Below are 22,448 nucleotides of genomic sequence, written 5' to 3'. Positions count from 1 at the left end.
TTAGAAATACAAAGCAAAACTTGAGCAATTCAGCAATGCTCAGGATGAAACTGGTGCACAGTATCTCCTTCTAAACAGAATATCTGTCCTGACACTGTTTCCTCCAGGTACTTATTGCATGGAGGTGCTGAGCACTGTGATTCATTTTCTTTCTTAAAATCTTACATTTCACAGCTATTTGAAGAGTCTTAACTACTTTTCTATGCTATTAGAGTGAATTTAAGCAGTGATAAGAATCTTGATAAAATTTCAACAGACAGCAACTGAAAGACTAACACCTCACTGAACTGTCTCACTTAGAAACTTGAACCTTTTCCAACAACAGCAACAACTAAAGGTGAAAACAATTTGTGTTCTGTTATATTTATATGATACTATCTTTAGGGAAACAAGTCTTACAAATATTTAATACAATTACAAACACTTTTGAAAGCATTTAAAAATCACACAGGTATTAAGAAATTGAAAGCAAACTACAGTATAGGTTACTGATTACATTTCAATTTTTAAGCCCAATGTTGTATCTTGCATGCTCAGTGAACCCTATTCTTATTCTTTATTAGCTTTTTAAGTGCAGAATGAGGACCTTGACTATCGAAATAGACTACAAATGAAGGTCAACCTATGTTTTTGTGAGACGATGATATTTCCACTGGATATTTTGACTTACATTTTTCAATGACTGACTAATTTTATGTGCTAGTGTAGATTTCTTGACAGAGCTGCGTACACGTAAATTCTAATTTCTTCTTGAAAGCTATTAAGCTATTTTTATCCCTCAAACACACCCTCCTGCATACAGCTGTTTCTGGAATATGTGTTAGGTATATTGTTACACTGTCTTTACACAATGGACTAACAACATCCTGCTTCTCAAAGAGGCTTGTTTCAAAAGAGCCAATTAAGTGAAAACCAATTCTGCATTCTCTCTTAGTTTCAGAGAAACTGTGCTCTGTTGTTTCTTAGCAGTATAATGGAGGAATTAATAATATAAACATGCAGTAATCTGAATTTGCTAGCTCTCGTTCTTTGACTATTCAGTGGAACATCAGTGGGATTATTCATGAGCAAGGGCGAAATCCTACAATTTATATTTTTCCTATTCTTTTACATGAAATGTCAACCCCTGCAATATTTAGCAAAACCACTAGTTAGCCAGCAGCAACCATTTTCTAAAGCTCTCTGCTTCCCAACAAGGCAAGAGCTCTGTGTACATCCAGGAGCTCTCAGCTGTGTTGCTCACACATCTGCATTTCATACCGGAGCAGCAGGGTGAAGGACAGGATGGAGGCACCTGGGTAAGAAAACTGGCTTCAGAAGTGGAGTAGAGGCATAGATGGGGTAATGTGATAAAACTGGATAATTAAAGGAAAAGGGGAGTGGCTGTACATATTCACGGGGCTACCTGTAGTTGTTTAGCTAACAGCCCATTAAACTGTGGAACCACCCTTCACATTATTAAATAACTTAGACCTGAACAACTGATAGCGAAGAGTTGCACCCCTATAATGTCATTTTGTATCTGCCATGCTTCTCAGGCTCTCCTTAGGGCTGGAGGGTGCCTTCTTATTGGAACTACTACTTCTGTTCAGCAGAAAAGAGAGGAGAGTTGTTTTTGTACCAGGATGATTGGCATATGCAGCAGAGAATGAGAGGAGGATAGATGCTCTTCTTTCTTACCCTCTCCTCAAGCCTCCACACAAGCATATAAAGCAGCTGTTACACTCAGGGTACTGCTTGAAAAGAAACAAAGCACCTCTGGAAAAACAGTAGAAAATAGTGAAATTTTCAAACAGAATAAAAGAAAAAACATTTTTAATCAAAAGGCAACAGAAAATGGTGGGGAACAACTCTCAAATCAGAAACCAAATCTCACTGACACACATAGAAAAGGAACAGGAGAATAATGCAGAAGAGAGGTTGTTTCTCTATCGATTTTTCAATAATGCCCATCAATCTCATTACTAAACAGTTCAGATGTTTGCACACTTAATAAATGAGAGACGGTATATTAATGTAAGGCAGTTTTATTCATAAGCCACTTAGAATCCAATTAAAACGTATCAACTAAAATGAAAACATGTACTTTCCTTGGCAGCAAGTTACAGTTCATGAGTAAATATAGAGCTTTAAAATGTATATGTGTGGGAAGCTTGTTTGTTTTTATGTAAAGCACTGAAACTTCTCTCAGTAGGCATAATAATAATTTGCTTTCATGTTTTGTCCTGAAGCGTGACTTTTTATTCCTATCCAAAAAAACAGATTTCCAGCTGCATAACCAAACAAACTGCATTACTAAACGTAACAAGCTTTTAAACTTCACTCCCAATGAATAAATCCAGCAACTTCTAACCTGTCTCATTTTGCTTTCATTACATCTCAGTGTATGAAAACCTATTCTATTCCTTCATGCATGCCGTACTCCTTATTTGTAGTACCTTTGTCAGGGAAATCAGGTCTTGAAACTCTGATTGCATGAAAAAGGCCTACAGAAAAATTCTTCCTCCTCTTCTTCTATGCAAGTGTGCTTAACACTTTTTTCTTAAAATTTAAAGCCATTGAATCTATATTGCAGTTGTCTTACTACGGATATCGGTTACATAAATGTTCATACTTAAAATATACACCACTCTGATAGGTATGAACTATTATTGAATGAAAACTATTTAACCCACAATTTATTGATTAAATTAATTGATTAAAAATAAAATACTGTAATTTTGATTCAAACATATATCCTTGCTTGTTCAAGCAGAACAGATAGCCAATAAAATCAGAACTAAAAAGGTGTTATTTTCTCCTCAATTCCCGCTATTTCTGGTGGTGGTGCCCTTTTTTGTCCTCTTCCTCTATGCACACTCCATTCCTGGAAATTGTCTCCAGTATGGAAATCACTAGAAATTGAATTATCTAGAGTCAATGGCTTTGACATACGCCCTGTATATAGGTGGGATTAACCACCTGTAGGGACTGCAGATGGTGTTTATACTGCCCTGACTGCTCAGACACTTGAGGGAAAGACAGCTTTACTGCTTTGCTTTGGCTCCACACATTTCTTGCCAACGGCAGCAACAGGAGCAAAACCAGCACTCTGTCAAGCATTCAAGGCCACTTCATATACACCAAACTGCACTGAGTCTACAGTGCGGGGACTGTAGTCCTGCGGTAGGGCTCCATCACAGTAGCTGCCTCGCAGTCCATGCTGCACCTATTCTCTCACTCTTGTGATGCCAGGGATTACCAATTTTATTTTGCTGATGGAGATCTGAGACCAATGCAAAGCGCACTGAGCTAGTTGGGAATCTTTTCTGATAAAGAAAATGTTAAAATTCTGGATCAAAGCTGACCAAATCATATATGATGCTACAGCATGTTTTTCCATCATGTCCCTGCTTTGTTGGTCCATTTTCACTCCTATCTACTAAAAAGGTTTCAGTCTCCATATGAAAATTTAGAACGGACAACTGTAGTGAATTATTATGCATCTTGTAGTAATTGGTGATTTTCCTGAAATCTTAGGTCCTGAACTCATAGGAATACACATGAAATGTAATCTTCACTATTCCTAATTAAAGATTGTGAAGATTCTAGTACAGTTTAAAGGCTGACCTCTTGCTCCAATCTTAAAATATATTAGGGTTTTTATTTTAACATCATGACTCCTTGGAGGGGATAGGAATGAGTCCTGGCTTCTAAAAAGGATGAACACCACAGACCTCAACACAAGATGAGAACCTAAAGATACAGAGCAAGAGAGATCCTCTCTTGCTAATAAACTAAATTCAGAAACATTTCTTTCTCTTCCCTAGGGTTTGGCTGTTCTTTCTAACAGTTAGCTTGCTTATTTTAAAATATACCACTTGTAGAAGGAAGCAAAGCCATGCACCTTGGCCAATCTCTGATTGCAAAAACAAGCATATATTTTCAAAAAGTGCTACTTGCACTTTCAAATGCTGAGCATTCTTTTTGAAATTAATTTCTTTGCACACTCAAAAAAATGTATTGGAAAAGAAACATATGGTTTAAAGTATCTGAAGAGTCTTCCCAACTCTTATTACCTTGCTTTTAATTAACACAAAATAATTTTGCACTTTAAGTTATTTCAACACATCAGATAAGTCTTACCATTCTTATCTAAGAAGGAGCCTTGTAGAAACAAGCATGTTCTGCAGTAAAAGGGATGTGTCCTTGACAGAGCACAATTAAGAGAAAAAAAACAAACAACAAAAAAAACAATTAAAAAAACCCACACACCACAACCCAGCTACCAGCCACCTCTTCATCAAAATCTTATTATCCGAAGGGAAAAAGAGAAAATGGAAGGAGGCAAATCACTTTCCTAGTTCTTCAGTCAACTGCTGCAAAAGTGCTTTGTTTTCAAACACAGCTCTTGAAATAATTAAACTTTTTCGTGCCAAGTATTCTAAGGACCTGCACCATAGATAATTATTTACCTGTTCTCAGTTACATATCATGAAAGATATATCTCTGCAAGTCAGGCAGGAACTCCCAGCTCAGTTCTTCAACTTCAAAGCTACCTTTAAAACCCCTGGCACTTGCAGAGGCATCTACTACATGTCCATTGAAATAGATGCTTTTTCATGATACGTTTACCAATGCCTTCCAAAGCAGAAATATAAAAGGAATTAAATCTCTGGAAGGTAATTAATACTGTAGTGACCTCAGTCCATAGAGAGTAAGGTTATCAAAGGGGCGATTGTGGTAGGGCACTCTCCTGCATGTAGTCAAAGACCAATTGTTACTCTTGGGTTACTCTTTTCTGTACTGACATTTTTCATGATAAAGCCACTTTTGAGGGCCAAAACTCAGGGTGGTTATTTTTAAAATAAACAAGACTCAAGAACAAAGTATAGGTAAGTAGAAATGCAAATGTATAAACCTATTTCAAACATTGCTACCTTAAGCAAAAGATGAAAGCCAGTTTAACATCAACTTCATCTAGAAGAACTTGATAGTGATGGATAAAAGGACAAATCTAAGACACTGGCAAAGTGCCTCAACTGGAGTTTGTTGACAGCTCTGACCTGCATTTAGGATGTACCGTCACATCTACAAAGAGTCCGGCGTAAAATCAACGAGTGTTAAAGCTTGCAGCTTGTTCTGCCAGCAAAGATAGCTGAAAACATCACCCTCTTGTCAAAAAGCCCCAAACTAAGTGTTTCTAAAGGACTTCTTCCTGTGTCCTTAAGTACACATCAGGGTCCCACGAGAAAGAGGACTTCAAGTGGAAGCTGGGGGAGGCAGGGAAGGCGAGGGGGGCTCAGTTCCCTCAAACTCTGCGTGACACCAGCAAGGAGCTCCCAAGAAACCACTCTGCTTGCAGCACCTTCATTAAAAGGTCTAGATAGCTGCCAAATTAACCTCAAAGAGAGGTTATCTTTATCTGTCACAGTGGTAAAGAGAATTATTAATCATTTTATTGTGGTAGGCATGTAAGACAATAGAGGTTGGGGGGGGTGGCCTAGTTATCTCCCCAGTTATCTCACCGCAGCAGATCGCTGCTGTGCACCCAGGCAGAAGGAATACCCGGTGGGAGATTACAAACCTTTTGAGTTTCACCTTTATAGCAGAAAGCGTCCTGGACAGGACAGAGAAACCCGTCCTGGTTTACCTGCTCACTTGACCCTAGAGCCAGGCGGATGGGTGCCGTGCATCCCCTGCCCACTGGGAGAGCAGCTGGAAGGAGCGGGCACGTCCCATCTCCTCCTCTCCTTCTTCAGCCACTTGTGACAAAAAGTGGGCCCAGGTAGGAAAGAAAAACCAACCCGTAGTGTTCAGAGGCACACTTTTTAAGACTATTTTTCAGTTTGGTTTTTTTTAAAGGTTTCCCGTAAGGACAGATTTTAGCACTTCTGCTGAAGGTGACAACACGAGGCCAAGTGCATCTGGCAGCCAGACTCTTCACTGGAAAGCCCCCAGCAAACCGCCTTGGCTCCGAACGCAGTAAGCACCGTTTCCAGAACAAGAAATTGCAATGAACGCCCCTCCTTTGCTCACTAACACATTCTAGTGCGAAAAGGACTGACATCACCCTTTTAAAAGGAGCACAGTGGTTACTTTCAAAGTGAAGGAGACCATGTGCATGTGTTGACCTCCAGTTACACTGCCCAGAACAAAAAATCAGGACAACTGTTTAAGACACCAAATGACATCACTTTAGTTAATGAAACCTGTCTATCAAAATAATTCACTTTAACACTTGTCACGTTCAAAGCTGCTTTAAAATTACATTAAAGGGATTTACACAAGCTGTCCCCAGCTTTCTTGATCAAGCTAAGGTACAGGAATCCCTTCACTTTCTGTATAGGTTTATAAGAAATTAAACACAAACATAAGGGCAAAATTAACTTACTAAATATTTTTATTTCCAAATGTGTGTGTTGCCTGGAAAACATATTTTCTGGTTTTTTTTTTTTACCTCTGAACCATTAAAAATATTTCTACTGTGACATGATTCTTCTGCCAAGACATGAAAAGACTTAATAAATCATGCTGACTAATACTCTCCTGAACTTCAATTTTTTTCATATTTCCAAATGTGTGTGTTGCCTGGAAAACATATTTTCTGGTTTTTTTTTTTTACCTCTGAACCATTAAAAATATTTCTACTGTGACATGATTCTTCTGCCAAGACATGAAAAGACTTAATAAATCATGCTGACTAATTCTCCTGAACTTCAGTTTTTTTCATTTGTTTGTTAATATTACACGCTACCACAGAAGTAGAAATTTTTTTTTAAAAAAACCCCACCCTATAGCTCATTTTCTTCCCCCAATGCCATCACGTTTTCAAACATCACCTTATAATCGTTCTATTTTAGAAAGTGGATTGAGGGCAGTGATATTTTACATCTACCTGTGCAAGTGTGTGTGACTGTATAAAATACATATATGGGGGCTTGTTACACACAGCATGATATAATGGACTGATCAACATGGATTGATTAGAAGAGACCAGTTCATAATGAGATTTGGCTTCATAAGAATTTGCTCATCTAAAGCAAGTGTTGGTCTCAGTGCTCACATAAAGAAGCCGTGGCATGACGAAGAGGAAAAACAAATACAATTGCTCAGTAGGACCCTCTTGTCCCAACTTCAAGCTTGCTTTGTCCTAAGATAAAGCCAGGCAAAAAACCCCATAGAACCCTCTTTTGGATTAAACCATCCAAAGTATCTTGTTCTTCCTTGCCATCATGAACTTGGTAACAATAAAACAAATGCCTGATTTTTCTAATGTTTAAAATCAAGTTTCTAGCCTCCTTCTCAGAGATGCAAATACAGAAATAACAATAAAACAAAGGGGTTTGTTCTCTCTTCAGGGCAAAGGCAAAAAACCTCCTCTATTTTCCATCCAACCAGGCTTCCAAAAGAAGTCTTCCTCGTGCCTTCTTTACAGGCTTTACACAAAACAATCTCAGAGCAGCGCATGAAGCATTGTGCCCGTGTGCAGCTTTAGAGGCTTTAAAGGGATCCTTTAGCATGATCCCTTAGCTCCCTGTCCTTGCCAATCCCTCACCTAAATCATCTTCTTTATATGATTTAGTTTGGGTCTCCAAACAATGAGTAGCCATGGCTGCTGCTCAGGTCTGCCAGTTCGCTTCACCTCCCCACACAAAATCCCTGAATTCCCATGCCTGCTGTCTTCCTGTAGCATCCAGGCTAGTCTATACCTCCTCTTCAACAAATGCTCTGCCAAATCTAGTAGATTCAAGGAGTTTATCTCTTGGGACCATTTTGTTCATCTGCACAAGTTAGTGCAAGCATCAGGAAGGCTGCTAGATTAAAATATTCAAATATTTCTCCACAACTATGTGTACAAGACCCACCTGCACAGATGCACAAGCTTTGTGACAGTATGGCCTTAAGCGATGCAGTAAGGCAAAGCTAAAACTACCTGAGAAATGCACTGAAGCCAACACCCAGAAGAATACTGCTTTTCCCATTGTGTTATTTCATTGAAAATATCAACAAATCAATAATTTAAAATGCACTCAGGGCCATGCATCCTGTGGACAATAGGCTTTTGAAACCTACCCCTTAAGCTTCAGTTACAATACTATTGACGGATGTTGCAACTACATGTTTTAAACAAAAACCTACTGTAAAAACCTTTTTACTAAGAAATGCAAAACATTCCCTGTCTTCAGACCAACCTTTGGGATAAATACGATATTCTGACTTTCAGATTCAGATCTTCAGGGGACAGTGCAATCTAATATACACTGTTCATTTCTTTTTATCTAAGGGCCTTATCTCACTTAAATATTTTTCTAAAACACAGCATCCAACAGTACACTAAGCAAAAAAAGCATCATGGGAACACAGTAATCAAGAGCATATTAAAAAAAAAATCACATAGCTAAAATAAAGAGATTATTATTTTGGAAAATTAGCAGTACTTTTAAGTCAATTCAAACAACTTTCCTCCAAATGTTTCATTTCTTTTAATACTGTTACCAGCACTGAAATAAATGCACCAAAAGAAACTCTGCCTCAAGCCCAAATCTCCCTCTTGAATAATTCAAAAGCAAGAAGATCACAGTGGCTTAATTAAAGGGCCCTCACTCTGCTTCTTTACTTTGCCCATGTTGCTGTTAAAGTACAATATGCCTCTATAAAGAACTAAGTAATTTTGTAGCATGTGTCCTGCTTCCATTTCCTTTGGCAATGCAATTATATCACCCTTAAAGGGACTCTGAACTAGTAATATTGCCAACTAAAATACCCATAGTTTTTTACAGAACTGCTATCAGCAAGAAAAACTTCTGCGCATCCTCAAATCTAGTCATTTGTATCCTGGCAAGAACTAAAAAGACACAGCTTCCACAGCCACTTTTCCTCCTGACTCCTCTCCTGAATGGAGTGGTGGATCATGAGGCTCTAACACCTCAGAGAAGTTAAAGACTCCAAAATTTATAGCAGACAAGCACTTGGACACTCTGCTGTTGGACCTTTCGTTTCAGCCTGGAAGGGCTAACATATTTTCCCCCAGCTAAATCAGTTGGCCTAATTAAGAAGTTTTCCCCCACTCCATAAATCCTCCTTCTCTCATGCCTGTAGAGCATTACAACTACAAGAACATCTATACTGCCCATTTCAAACAAGAGCTATATATGCACAACTTAAAAAACTGCAGAAACAAGTTCATCGACTGGTTTGAATATGGTCTGTGAGAGCAGCTACTGGGAACCTTCAATACATACTGCTATAAGAGAAAATTGTACAGCAATTTTGCATGTCACCGTTAATCTACTTGTCTACTAAAACATATATCACACACATCATGTAAATAATACAGGCAGTAGTGATAAGGTGCATGGGATATTCCCTATGGGAGGCTGGCATTACATGGAAATCAAAGAACATTTGTGCCTTACAGATATGTTACAAGATGTTATGTGAATCTGTACAAAAATGGCCTGCATTTTTAAAGTAGCGAAAGGACACAGTAGAGCTTAGCTGCAACACCATGAACATCCAAGATTGCAAAGTCTACAGGGGTGGAAACTAGATTCTGACAAGATGAACCTTTGCCAAACCCTAACGTAAGACAAGCTGCTGTCCTGGCTAATTTCTCTGAGCAGATCTACCGCATTCACTGACAGTGAATCTGAAAAATCCATCACAGTCTCCTGTGCACTTACCAGTTTTAACACCTGGAGAAGGGAAGCGGTTGAGAGTTGAAGAGAGAGACTCTCAGGTGGATCCCTTCAGCTTTGGACAAGTCAGTTTGCATTGCCCAGCTAAGTGCTGGAGTTAATGCACAGGGCAGAGAAGATACGGGTCACTTTTGTAACTGCCGCTCTGCTCTTCTTTTACTTTGTTACGGGTCACTACAGCATTACTGTGTTAATTGACCATTACCCTGATTTCCAGTCATTAGTTAGAATTCCAAATTAATCTGATCAAACAAAACATACTTGTGAAAGTAAACACTCATTGATCTACATTTGTCTCCAGGGTCTATTTTAGGCAGCACAGGCTACCACAGGTTCTTTGATACTTCAGATTAAACCTCATATTCAGATGTCTTATTTCTAACAGATTGCTTTGCATGTTTTAGACATGTGTATTTTTAAAGGGAAAACTGGAGCTCTGTCATGACACATTCTGCATTCTATGCACTGCAGGACACCATTACCACCAAAGAATCCTTCCACCTCCACTAAAAACTGGAACTTAATTTTTACCCATGTATAAATTATTTATAATAATTGCAGCTTAAAACAGATGGGAAAAAAGTCCATGCCCTACTCAGCTCCTTTTAGATGCATACAGGCCACACACAAATTTCAGGCGTATTCTGACCTCCCCATACATAAAAATAATCTGAACACTCAATCTGTGTTTCCTGTTTTTGTTGGACAACTCCTTAGATTCCTCAGACTATTTTAGACCTTAGACAGGTTATACCACTATAATTATGTGAATGATGGGTACAAGGGTTTTTAACCAGTGTAGATACATTACTGCGAGCCATAATGGGAAGGTAAAAATCACCACAGAAAAGGTGATTTGGTTTTGTCTCCCAGCCTGGAATAAGACACTCCAATCCATCTAAGCCCACACCAATGGAAGGCATGTTTCCACTGTTCTATATAAGAATAATTAAAGCAACAGAAAAGAAAAAAAAGTCCCTTTTTTTTTTAATGGGAAGACCAAAATGAAGGACAACTTCCTTGCAAGTACATTTGCTATAATGCAGTTCTAAACAAAAGCTCTCAAAATAAACATTGTGAACAGTACAAAATTACTTCCACTTCTACTTACCTTTCACTTGCAGAGTTCCACTCTAAATCCACTTGCTCCACAGCTGTTTGTAAAGCCCTTCATAGCAAAACCCTTCATAGCAAAACCCTTTATTGTTGTTAAATAATTTTATTTTAAACGAAGCAGCATGGAGATAATTGCTCATATATTATGAAGACTCAGACATGCAGAGGGACACTTCTGCTTTATTTTGCACAGTCTGTCCTCAGCTCAGCTCCTTGAGCCTGCACAGTACTGGAGTTTCGAACACACTGACTTTTTCATGATTTAGCCAGCAGCACAGTTTACTCCGCCCATTGTTCTGCCTGTGCAAATGTTTGCAGGGTCTTGTGGCAAAACAGATGAAGGAACTGATGGAGTTAAAAAACCCCAAACCAAACAAACCTTTCAGGATGCTTTGACTAAATATAGGTGACATGGATCCCAGCCACGGTGACAGCACAGACAGAAGAAACACATCATGGTTTGAATGAATAACCATGATGTACAAGCCTTGCTTGGACAAAAGAAAAATAGCAGTTTTACTGCATTTCTGAATCAACTCCAAGTTAGCTCAAAGAACGGTGAAGGAACAAGAAAATGTCTGTGGATGGGTCCTATTCAGTCAAGGTCTATATACTCCTTTGTTATCCCAATCTCAGCAATTGTTTTTTCTGGGACCTTCACAATGTCTGTCTGTCTGAAGACACTGGGTAGTTGATACAAAAAGGTATACTCTCAGTCAGCATGCTTTGGGAGGGTAAGAGCCCAAAAGGGAATGTTTTCAAGCCCCTGAGCCCAGGAGACGAGCACTGGTCCTTGGGACTTCGCTGCTGAACTCAGAAGTCCTGCTTCTGTCAACGCATCACAGAGAAAAAGAGTGGCCAGGGAGTGTGCCAACACAAGTCACCTATTTGCTCAGACCAGCACCATGAAGGTCCCCCTTCGGAGGCCCAAAATCACCAGGGGCATCCACCTGGGGGTGCCCTGTTGTAGCAGTATGATTTGAGGGATGTGTTCACAAAATAATTTTGGGAGATCTTCGGGTTTCTTTCTAGCTTACAGTTCCCAAAGAGTTAAACTGCAAAAAGGAATAGCCAAAGTAGAATCTGCCTGCCTCAGAACTAAGTACAAAAATTAGATGGTTGTACTTTCAGGGACCAAACAGTTGGGACAGGAGCTTCCCCAACATTACAAAAGGTGTCTGAGACACCAGGTCTGTGTGGACAACTGAATATCCACAGTTAGAAGATGATTAACTTTTGGTCAAGCCAGCAAATCAAGCCCAAGTACTGTGACAACCAAAGAGAAGGGAGGACTTCCACTGCACTGTAATTTCAATTTTTTTCTCCCATTGACATGTGGAGACATGGATCACCCTTTTCTAAAAGAAGATCCACCAAGATAAAGACTAGCATGTGACATTTGAGTACACTACGAACAGGACTCAAGAGAAGAGCACTGATGAATTGTTGTCTTTTTTGATTGTGATGATTTTCACAAATGGCCAATGTTGTTGCATTCCTTTTCAATATAAAATGAACTGACAACATCTGGGACATTGGCTACCCTCTCAGTAAGGTTCCAAAATCTTCACCAGCTTCAGATAGAGTTATGGGGTACACTGCAAGTTGCTTGTTTTGAAATGAAGCATAAATATTGTTCTACAGGCTCATATAAAAATGCTAAAGCCAACCCAGCCTTAAACAGAATTACACTCAAAGAAAACTGCATCTTACTAATTTTAACCTCACGTACTAGTCAAAATTATGGGCCTTTGAATTCCAGTAACATGAACGCTTTAACTGTCTATCATAAGCAAATATCCAGACTTGTTTTTAACTGCATTTTCTGGTTCCTCTCTGACAGGTTCCCATATTATACTTACATGGGGTCATACCACCTATATGATAATAATGTATGTCCTCAAACTCAGAAGGGAGCCTCCAAAATACTTAGATCTAAATGTAGATCTTCTCATCCCACCTGTAATTGCACGGAGACAGCACATAGTCTTCTTTTCCTCTATAACCCTATACATGCCATAGATAGTTGATCTGTACTACCATCAGAGCACTCAAAGGAAAACACAAGCAGATCAGTATCACCACTGTAAATTTCAGTCCCTTCCAGCTGAAAGTCAGTCATACATTTGAACTACCAAAACACATGAGTCACCTAGACTTAAAAGTTTGTTGTTTTAGAGACCATGACAATGATTAAAGGACAATTAAAATAGCTGGAAGGGGGGGGGAGGGGGTGGGAGTTGACAGAAACAATTTATTTTTCCTCTTTGCTTGCAAGCAAGCAAAAAATCATAAACATGAATTTCTACCAATAAAAATATTGCAAACTATAATCTTGTTTACATTTGTTATAGCGAGATAACACAATACTGCACATGCTGCTCTGAAAATAATTTTCATACAAATTAAAAGGTCAGCCTAAGTATGAGTTTTGTTTACTATGGGACCTGGGTCACTAATTCATCTTTGTGAAGCAGCAGTTGCACGACAGTTAATTTTTGGTCAGAATTAACGAACATGATTACTGAACTACCTAAACGTGATTAGTTAGGTAAGGCCTGGGACCAGAGACCACTGAGCACCGGGGCCATCCACCTATATTTGTCTCTGAGACAAGAAGGTATGGTTCAGCCACAGATAAGGTTCCTGTTAAAGCTGAATTAACTTTTGGGACAAAAGGTGAACATAAATAAGAGCAAGATATTGGCTCAGGAAGACCACTGCCTCCTGATGTATCTTCTCTGAGACGTGCAGAAAAAGGTATCGGAGGCAGTGACAAAGGTGAGTGTCACGATTTGCAGATACTACTGACACCTCTGCTCCGAAGAAGAGCTAAGGTAAAGTCTAGTACTGTCAGTAGCCATTTGGCTATGATGATGTTCAAAGCCAGAATAAATTACAGGGCTATGGCAGTTCAGCCCAGCAAATACTAGCACCGAAAAAAACTGCTATCAAAGGGTTATGTGGCTTTATTTACATCTGGAATTAGAAGAGGGTGCTGGCCTACAATAAAGGATAATGCTGGAATTGGATTTAGGGTTGAGGCTTAGGCCAGCAGATATTGATAAACTGCAGCTTAGAAAGCGCCTCCAGGTTAATAGGAAAAGTGGTGCTAGCTTAAACCATCTGACTGCAGAGATCTGTGGGATAAGGAGTGAGATAGCATTAAGATTAGGAGTGGAATTAGGGTTTGAGCATACTCTGGAAGAGGTTGATAGACTGCATCATCTCATTTCAGTATCAGGGAGGGCCACACGCCATGATAAAGGCACCACATGACAGGACTTCACACACCCTTAGCAAGCCCAACACCACCCAGCACACCATGCCCACTCTGTCTATATCCTCTGTTGACCCAAGGCTCCCCAAGCCATACATGTGCTGTCAACCTGATGCGTCCTCGACCCCTCAGGATTACTGTATATGTACACTTCCGTCCTTGTGTATGGGCACAGCAAACCTGGCACTCCCGAGATGTACAGATTTCCTGTACCGTATGTGCACGGTGTGTATGTACCGTGGATGGGGGCAGGGAAGAGGGCCCCAAACAAGGAAAGCATCTGTATGAAAACATCCAGTCCTTACTGTCTCCATTTCTCCCTTCATTTGTGCTAGGGATGCCATATCTGAAACACATCAAAGACTAAAAAGTTAAGCGTCTGGCAACCAACGTCTCCTCTCTTCATAGGTACATTTTTAAAAACAGTGGATCAAGTCTGTGCAGCAGGTTGGTCCTGCCAAAGAAATCAAAAGCAAAATCAACCAAGTATACCAAGAAGCAGCACAAAAGCTTGACTGTGTCTTCTCCAAACAGGAGCTTTGCCAATGATGATCTTGGCAGTACTATTTAGCACTTACCCTTTTCCCAATTCTTGGGAACAAGTGTCCACCACATTACTCAGCATTTTCCAGGTTAGGGCAGGGTTCCGGATTGACTGTGCCTACTTCACATTACAGAAGAACCTGACACATACCTATCTCTGTGTTTTAATCACAAAATAGGCTTGCCCACATTAGTGATTAATGGTGAAAAATTCCATCTTAGTGGCAGACAGGCCTTGGACCTGACAATGACACTTTCTGGAGAAGGAGGAAACATATAATCACATTTTAAGGACAAAATCATGTCCATACTGGAGACTATATAGTTAAAAACCTTAAAAATCAATATAAGTAGCACATAGCCCACCTCTGCCATTATCCAAGCTTGCAGTTTAGAGAATGCAGGGTAGGCAAGAACGACAAGTTGCTCAATTCAACAAGCAAACCTGCTTCAGCATTCAATACAAACTGCAGAGGAGAAAGCTTCACAGTGAGTCTTGCCAAGAGGGAATTACAATAATCGAGCCTCATGGTCACAAGGCCACACAGTACTGTTGTGAAACAGTCACTGGGTAAATAAGGGTGTAGCCTGCAACATAGTTTACCACTGGTGGGTGGGGGAGAAAAATCCAAAACAAAACGTGGTCTTACCCCCGAAAAGGTATGAAGTCAAGAAAAAAGGATCTTACAAATCCGCACTGATGTCAAAAATGTGGCAGAACAATGGTGCCATTCAAGTACTGTCAATGCACTAACAACACAGAGTAGGGAATAAAGGCAAGTGGCAGAATTAAGCCTGCAGAAAACAATTTTGGCAAAAGCAACAGTAGCAAGAAAAGACAATTCCAAGGGATGGAGGAGTAAAAGTTAGGATGATGTAGAAATGGTAGCTGAACTTCAGTTCACTAAGCTGTCACAAAAGTGGTACATTTCCAGAACGATAAAAAATTAATAGCAAAAATGATAAAATTTAAATTTAAGATGCTGATTTTAAAACACATGAATAGGCAGGTACCTCAGACTAGCAAAGATACATATTAACAAAGCAGAACCAGAAAGATGCCATTCAACAGCCTTAGCAGTTGAGACCTAAGCAAATATTTTCTTAGCCTTTTTGTATTTCAGGGATATGTACCAGTGTAACTGAAGGAGGTCAATGAAGTTTTCCAAACGATATTTTCTTGTTTGCAGAAATAAAGAACTTGCAAAATAATCACTTCTACAAGCCACTGCCCTCAGCTCTGCAAATACAAATGCCTCTTCTGCCTTTGCACTAAGCGAAACTTCCTCTAATGATCCAACTTTGATTGTCCCACCAATTCACAGCATGTTTGCCAAACGGGGGGAAAAGAGGATATATTGCATCTATCTTCTACGTTACACCGTGCTGTTTAGAGCAGCTTTCTTATAGGGGCTTGGCAGGGTGCTGCGGGCCACTTCTAGGGAAGATGACTGGGCAATGCAGAGCAGAAAAGGGAGGAGAAAGCAATGCATCCTGATGTGCTATCTGGGACACTCTTCTAGTCTCAGCTTACACCGCTACACTCTGAATTTCAGTCTAAGCTTATGGTCCTTAGATACAACTTGCATTTATGAAGAAGCAATATACAGGGTTTAATCCCCTGATACAAGTCAGCATAAAATGTTACAACCTATATTAAACTCTCAGATTATTTATGAGGTAAACCAACTGTACAATTTTTGTCAAAATCCATGCTTATTAATACCTTCATCTGTACTAAGAGCTCATTGGGGTCTAAAATTTGTACTGAAGGATAGTCTATAGAAAATAAACGGTTAATGCTTCAAAGTAATTGTTCACAGTAGCCAAGATAACATTAAAGAACCTGTTACAATTAAAATTCATAAGCTATATTTCCAAATCTCACAACTCAGGTCAAGAACTGCAACCATAATGATTGTCAATGAAATACTGTATCCTGACTCACTCCATACAAATAAGCTATTCTTATAAAAGCACTCCTCTGCTTTCGTAGAGGAGGGTGGCAAAGGAAGAAACTGATAAGGAATAATTAAACTAATACCGCACTGATGAAAAGGTGAATTAATTGAAACAGGCCATGAAGTATCCAAGTGTACGCAAAGTAATTCAAGAGACGTTACACTGGAAGGCTGACTATCCAAGTGCATGGATGAAATCAAAATGGGATATTAATGGCACATCCAACGACAAACTTTTCATGGATTTTCTGTTGCTTACTGTCAAACATGAAATACTACGGCATGTCATTTTTGCAAGCAAACCTTACAGAATGACCAGGGAAATCAGAAAATGATACAGCCAGTATCACACTGGACAGTAACACAGACAACAGAGTTGATTTTCTCATTGATAAAACCAGTGAAGTATCATATAAACTGCCCATTACTGTACCTTCATGACATCTTTATAGGAATGAATGGCCTCAACTTCCTCTTTGTCATCATCAGTGTCATCCTCCACGCCTTCATCCAGAGCATCATATCCTTCATCCCTACTCCCATCTGTTTCTGTGGTATTAGTCATGTGGTCGATAAGCTGCTCCAGTGGAGGGCTTAATTCCCGTTCTTCATTGTCCTTCAAACCATAGTCCAGGGCTTTATATATAATAATCCCTAGTGATTCAATAACCTATAAAAGTGAAAAAGAAACATTGATTAATGCCATTTACATGAATGAATAGGTCAGTCCAGGAACACCCTTTTCTGGTGTTTGTATAACAAACTTAGCAACTGAGAGGGCAATAAACATAAAAATTAAAGAGAAAAATGGTCCTCTAATACCTACTGTAGTATTTCAGCAACGCAGCACAGAACATACAAGAGTAGGTCGTACCACATACCTACCGCTTTCTTATTTCAAAGGTCAAAATAAAAAATTGTAATTTAAAAACAAAGCAGGACCTGTTTAAGATTATTTCCCCTTTTTCCTTTTAATATGACAAACCTCAAAGTAACATTACTCTAGACTTTGTATGACTGTACTACATGCACATGACCTTTTTGAGGGGAGCGGGTGGGAAGAAATTAAAAGAAACTAACATGAGATGCCTACCTCCTCCCACAAATTAACACCACTTTGAAACTGCCCATCAGTTTCTGCATCTCTTCATCAGCCTGAGAGGTGTCTGGACACAGCTGTGGACATCCCAATGTAAACTCACTGAGCACTGGGACATCAGCCCACAAGAATTCCTTTATCTGTTGCACAGCCGGTGGAGGCACACATATGCCACTGAAACTACCAACAACTGGATTTCATAGTAATGAGGTAGAACCTCAATTTTTCGTTGAACTTGAAGCTTCTTTTTTGTGCTCTGTCAAGAGCAAAGCACACAGACAACCGCTTATTCAGTGTAAGCTAGCAAACGAATTGTCATGAACATCCCAAAATGCTAAATGCACATTTTCTTTCTTTCTAATTATTTTCCTTATTAGTAATATTGAAGCTTCTAGGATTTTAAATATTTAAAGAGATGTCATTTCAAACTGAGGAGTTTGGAAATAGGTATTAATGGAGAGGGAAGGGAAAATGGACCTGCAAGAGGAAACCACAAGAAGGTAGTGTCGCTGCTGGAAGATTCTTGTCTGACAACGGAAGTAGGACTGGAGTTATTGCATGTAATCTCTGATCTCCCTTGTGTATTGTGATGGCTAGCACGTCACACAAATAGCAGACTCCAGTGTAGGAGTAGTTGGCACTAGAGCAACTTTAATAACAGGAGCATTTCTAAACATACCAAACCTTGTCATCAAATGCCATTTTCCCCTCATCTGGCTTTCAGTACTGTCCTGGTCAACACACTTTTTAATGCAGATTTTTGAAATTCTATTTGGGTAAATAGGACAACACAAATGGATTCTTAAAACATTAGACTTGACTCCAGCAGCTTACTTATTTCAGCACAGTAAAGTATTTTTGGTCCGAGAGGCTGGAGGTTAGCAAAGACTTAAAATGATATCCTATTAGTTTATCTAGATAGACAATTTAATGAACTAGCTGTAGTCTGACAGCTTTACACTTGCGTACTTCATTCCTCTGTTGAGATTACTTTGCAGTGCAAATTCACTTTGCAAGACAGTGGCTAATAAACAAACAATCAAACATAAAACCCGATACATAAAAGCCACCCTTTTATAACATATTTCCAATAATTTTGATAACTTGATTCAATATAAATAATTTTCCTCTGCTATTCTCTTGAAATGTGTTTATATATATTTGGAAAATATTCTTAAAATGCAGTTAATTAATTAATGAAGAAAAAATTGTCTTCATTTAGCTCAAAGAACAGGTTCTGACTTGGGAAATGCTATTGAGACAGCAAAGTATACCAGGGAAGCATCACTCATACCCTTCCCCAGTCTTCTGCCATGACCCACTCTGGAGACAGGACACTGCACCATACAGACATTAAAAATAGCAGTAACAGATCAAACTTATGTTTGCAGCATATCTGGCTTGCTTCTTAGAGAAGCTATTTTGTAGTAACTGTCTTGTAAAACTTGTATTGTTAAAATAAATCTGAAAACATGGAAATTTCACAAAATACAATATATTCTACTGGTAGACACGTATGTTTCCTGTAACTCAGGTTCTGAGAACAATCTCAACATATACACCTTCAGCAAATGAAAGGGGACAAAGAATACCAAGTTAATTCCATTTTGAAGTAGACCAAATGAAAGTGAAGTACGATTGAATAATCGCTTTGATATTTTAAACACTTGAGAGTAAACACAATGTGAGTAATTTCTAACTTTAATAAAAACTAAATTTGAAAGAGCTTAGCATACATGAGGAGGATTGAAATGTCCAAATCAGTTGCAGAAAAAATAATGTCTTGTGCTGTGATGGCTGCTGAACACAGCTTCTGGATTTTGCTGCACCAATGCTTCAAAAAAATAGAAGGGAGGAACAACTAAAGAAAGTGTGCTTGCTCTGTCTCCTTCTGTTTCGGAAGAGGATTAAGGCATTCAAAAGCACCATGGCTAAAACTGGATGACAGCTGCTGCTTTCTTTGATATATCAGCAGTAGGGCTTTTGCAGTTCAATAATATGGTTTGTGCATTTTTACGTACTATGAACAGATTTCGTAATACATGCAAAGCTGACACAACATGAAAGCCTGCAACGGCACCGATTCAGACCTGTATTTCAGTCTCCCAGCTCCTTATTTAGGAGTCGTGATCAAAACCATATTTATTCAGTGTTCCTGCTGAAAGACAAAGCAGCAAACATCTTAGCTGAGAAGCTTTGCTTTGCCTTGCATTAAAACTGAAAACATTCAGCACTTTCAGTAATAGTGGTTTACCAAGGATCTTGTAAAACCGCACAAGTGCCATACAAATATCAAACCAAAGTCACAGAATCATCACATGGACAAAACTACTAATGCAACTTCACAGAAGCAAAACTTCTATGTCTATGTAACTAGAAACATAATACACAAGGCTAGACAGTCAGCTCATTGCTGCTTAAACGCATGAGTGCTGTCACTTGGCTTGTAATACAAATCAAATACAAACAAAAAAGAAAAAGCATTTCACAGCTGAATGGTAAAAACGTGGGGTTTTTGAGTTGGATAATCAGGGACTACCACTTTTTTAAAGCATCAATTATTTATAAGTAAGTCACTGGTTCTAAACTGCACTGTTTGCTAATTTCACACAAAATATATACTTCTGCCACCTAACAAATGACAAGCACTGGCATAGTTTTCAATCATATGTGAAAACAGAGGTATAGTAGGAAAAACAAGGGTATGAAGGGACTTAGCAAGGCTCTTTTAAACCACAGAGTTGTACACTGACACACCAAAACAACTGCACAACATTGAAATAAGTACCAGCGCTAATGATAAATGATGCTGCTCAATTCAGGTGAAAAAAAAAAAAAAAAATCAAGTTCTGCACCTTGAATTTTAGAACTCATTTGTTCCCTATTGATTTATATTTTGGTGAAGGACCTGATCTTTGCAAAATAATCGGTGGCTAAGTAACTTAAAAAAATAAACAAGGAAGTCTGCATTATTATGCTTTACACCTTCTCACCAAGTTCTTTTGAAAGTCATGGCTTCAGACCAAGAAAAAAAACATTTCCCACAGACTGAACTTGTACTCTGTTGTGCTTAAATCGTTAGTGAAAGGGGAATTTTGTCTCACCGTGAGTATTCTTTCAGTTCCTACACCAGTCTGGACTCGTATTATACTGTTCTTTCATAACAAGTTGCGATAAAGTTGCTGGAACACTTTGACTTCAAACACGATGTAAAAACAATATCCTCATGCTCCTTTTACACACTTTACAGCAAAAACAAAACCCAAACCATTCAGATTATTTTCATACACAAACACTGCACAGAACTTTCCATTCCGTATACCTTCCTCCAACACATTAGGCATGCCTTTTGGAAAGGGGTTCATTAGGGTTTTAGGTCTTTGTTGGCACAAATTACGTTCTTCCAATGAACATTGCCAATTTAACATTCTCAAAAACTCTAGAAATATACAGCCTTTGTATAGGAACCAAACATGTTTGAGACTTGTGAAAGTCTCGAGTGAAATTATGGTACTTCACTTTTTTTTTTTTTTTTTAATTTCAGAGAAGAATCCTTTTTCCCCCCTCAACATATGTATCTCTCTTGACTCTTGCTGAAGCATAGATGAGGACCAATAGAATCCACATGCCATTCCGCTCCCAGCACACACAATAGGGTACTGTCTGAGCTTTCATCCCTTTCCTAGGCTTTCCTCAATTTTTAAACAAAGCAACAAAGCCTAAGGACATGCTTGTACTTATAGCAGCAAAGGGCTTTTTTTCAGCTCAAACGTCTGTCCCTCCCTAAAATCCTCCCTTCCTCCAAAAGCCACTCAGGTTTTGTATCCCTAGATTGGGATTAAAGACGCCATAAAGCTCAGCTCCTAAGGTGAGTCAACTAACTTTGAACTTTCCCATAGAGACCTCAGATACGGCAACCAGTCACAACAATATTTGCATTACTACTGCAGTGTTTTTTATGAATTAAAATTTTTTTTTATTAAAAAATTATACTACAATTACTATTTTTAAGTGCCTCCATTTCTTACTAGCAGCTCTCCAACACACTTTATGAAGGAGAATCACCCTGCCCTATGGTAGGAGTGCCGAGAGCCTGGAGCTGGTGTTAGCCATGACACTCCTTAGGGCAGAGCTCCTCTCTGCCACCAACTCTGCCACCACCCTTGGTATTAGGCAGCACTTAGTCAATCTGCAAAGACTAACCTGTCCTACTGCTGACTTTAAATTAGCCTGCCAGGAGCTCCAAACTGTGTTCTGGAATCATAACACAGCGTAGACATATCCACAGAAACCCTTGAAGACAAGAATTACATATCTTAAATTTTCTATGGTGCATTAGGAGAAGACACACAAACACACACAAGTTTTTGTGATAAAATTCTGTCATACAGCCCAGAAGATAGGCATGCTAAAATTTTATGTAAACCCAACTGTTCTTCTCCAGCTAGATGACAGCGGAAGCAAGCTATTGCCCTGGTTATCATTTCCATCTATAACAAAGTAATTTGCTTGCTTCTTTGGTATCCAATTCTGGAACTGAAAAAGACCATGCTTTAGGAAGGGTGAACAAATAACGGGGTTAGGATAAACCAAAGTACAGTTTTCGGTTATTGACCTCATCCTTAGATGCCCTACATAACTTGCAAGAGTACCTCATGGAAGAGTATGTCTAAATAGGCTGTTACAAGAGATGCATTGCTGTCACCACATACCTCGGGTATACTAATGTAGTTTTTACCACAGCATTCCCCAGTGAAAACAGGCTAGCA

General features: G+C 39.1%; 1 protein-coding gene across 1 annotated transcript in view; it reads right to left on the bottom strand.

Moving 5' to 3' along the window:
• The window catches only part of SPIRE1 (spire-type actin nucleation factor 1), a gene marked incomplete at its 5' end in the record, with an annotated part of 66,833 nt that extends 48,898 nt beyond the window's left edge, over positions 1-17,935 (bottom strand). Inside the window, 2 exons of the mRNA XM_010283207.1 lie at positions 17,014-17,250; positions 17,864-17,935. Of these exons, the coding sequence (XP_010281509.1) occupies positions 17,014-17,250; positions 17,864-17,935 (309 nt within the window). The remainder of the gene's footprint in view (positions 1-17,013; positions 17,251-17,863) is intronic.
• Between the last annotated feature and the right edge of the window lie 4,513 nt (positions 17,936-22,448).

Source organism: Phaethon lepturus, unplaced genomic scaffold (genome assembly GCF_000687285.1).
Source record: "Phaethon lepturus isolate BGI_N335 unplaced genomic scaffold, ASM68728v1 scaffold7613, whole genome shotgun sequence".
In the NCBI taxonomy this organism is placed as follows: Eukaryota; Metazoa; Chordata; class Aves; order Phaethontiformes; family Phaethontidae; genus Phaethon; species Phaethon lepturus.
The sequence above is the reverse complement of the archived record's forward strand: the minus strand, read 5'-3'. Positions and strand labels throughout refer to the sequence as shown.